Below are 1,762 nucleotides of genomic sequence, written 5' to 3' on the forward strand. Positions count from 1 at the left end.
AGTTAATAGCAATTGCAGTTGGGTAGTTTCATACCCATAAGATCGTTTTGAAGATACACCACTGAATCACAGAATAATTTTAGATGAATGATGTCCAAACGAACAACAGAAATGCGGACATATGCAGCACAAGGAACACATCACATTGAAAGGAGAAAGCTATCAAAAGCAAGACAAGTCTGTACCACAGGAAATTGCTATTGCTGTGGCACTGAATTCAGGTGATATCCAATTAGCAGAGGTAAAGCAGAATTTTTTTGGCCATACACCCGCAGCATATGTATTCTGCATGTTGAATTGTATGCCAGATTATTTTCCTGCACAGTTTGCCCTTCTGCCTCAATGTGAATGACAGAAGCTCTAATGATTTTTCAGTAGTGATCTGACAGCTGGTTCATGGGACCACACTGATAAATGGAATTTATCAGCCATTCAGGTCATTCTTACTTGATGAAGGGTCTGTTATCCTCATAGCTAAAGAATGCATAGACATAAAGACAAGAACACCAACATTAGCATTTTCTCACAAAGAATTTCCTATGAAAAATATTCTCCTGCTCCCCAAAGGCCTCTGTCCCCCACCTCCCTCAAAGGAATCATAACCCTTCAGATCCAGAAAGTAAATCCTAAAATGACCATGAGAACTCAAATAACAAGGAATAAAATCGATTTTACAATATTGCAATATCCCTTATGAGATTCAAAAATTCCATTTTTTCATCATGTGCTCATATTACTTGTGAGTTGACAGAGACATTTATTTCTTAGAGATCACATTTCTCTAGAGAATGAGAAATTTTATGAGCAATCTGGAAAAGGCTTGGGGGCATGCTTAAAATGACAGATTTCATGTCATCTAAAGGTATCCTTATTCTGTAATATTAGTAGGTAAGATTACTTAATTATGGACAGTACGCTTCTAAGTAATTTTAACTTGCAGATGATTGACCTGAGTTAAATCTTAACATTATAGCTCTTTGAAAATAATCAATCTTGACTACTTTAAAACTCTTTCTGTTAGTGTATGAGAAAAAAAAAACCTAATAATCTTTTGTAGTAATAGCAGCAAACATACAGCATCTGCTTTTTGTCACTTATATTTACTAATTTATTTAGTATCATTCTGATAAAATAAGATCGTAATACCAAATTAGTAAAGATTAGTTAGCAAGCATTTTGGATCACATTTTTACAGTGTCTGCTCTGAGAATCGTGATGGAATAAAAAAGGAAGAAAAACTGTCTGCTCTTTTCTCTTCCCTCTTGCCAGAGGCAATCGAGTTGCCTGTATTATGCATACACAAATAAAGCTCTTAGAAAGGTCCCAACTGTGATGAATTTTTAATAAAGAGAACCACTGATAAAAACTCACTCTCCAGAATGATGGAATAGCAAAGAATGCTATTTGAAGCCAGTTTGCCTGGGGTTTGCATCCTAAATCAGGCACTTACTAGCCACGTATTTGATCTCAGGCAAAAATTAATTAACCTGTGCTTGTGTCGGTTTATACACCTATGAAATAGTGATAATTATAATGTAAGTTTCTTGTGATGATAAAAGATTTATTATGTATAAAATGCTCAGAACAGTGCCTAACACATGATGTGCTCACTAAATATGACATACTGTTGTTATTATTAGACAGTTTAAAACTAAAGTCACGGCCGGGTGTGGTGGCTCACGCCTGTAATCCTAGCACTCTGGGAGGCCGAGGTGGGTGGATCGCTCAAGGTCAGGAGTTTGAGACCAGCCTGAGCAAGAAC

At 36.3% G+C, this 1,762-nt stretch overlaps 1 protein-coding gene across 1 annotated transcript in view; it reads right to left on the bottom strand.

Annotated features, from left to right (window-relative positions):
* ADGRL3 (adhesion G protein-coupled receptor L3) overlaps nucleotides 1–1,762 on the bottom strand; it is a gene marked incomplete at its 5' end in the record, with an annotated part of 558,279 nt that overhangs the window by 65,353 nt on the left and 491,164 nt on the right. The window contains one exon of the mRNA XM_012653972.1: nucleotides 448–474. Coding sequence (XP_012509426.1) covers nucleotides 448–474 — 27 coding nt within the window. The remainder of the gene's footprint in view (nucleotides 1–447; nucleotides 475–1,762) is intronic.

This window comes from Propithecus coquereli, unplaced genomic scaffold (genome assembly GCF_000956105.1).
Source record: "Propithecus coquereli isolate 6110/MARCELLA unplaced genomic scaffold, Pcoq_1.0 Scaffold437, whole genome shotgun sequence".
Lineage (NCBI taxonomy): Eukaryota > Metazoa > Chordata > Mammalia > Primates > Indriidae > Propithecus > Propithecus coquereli.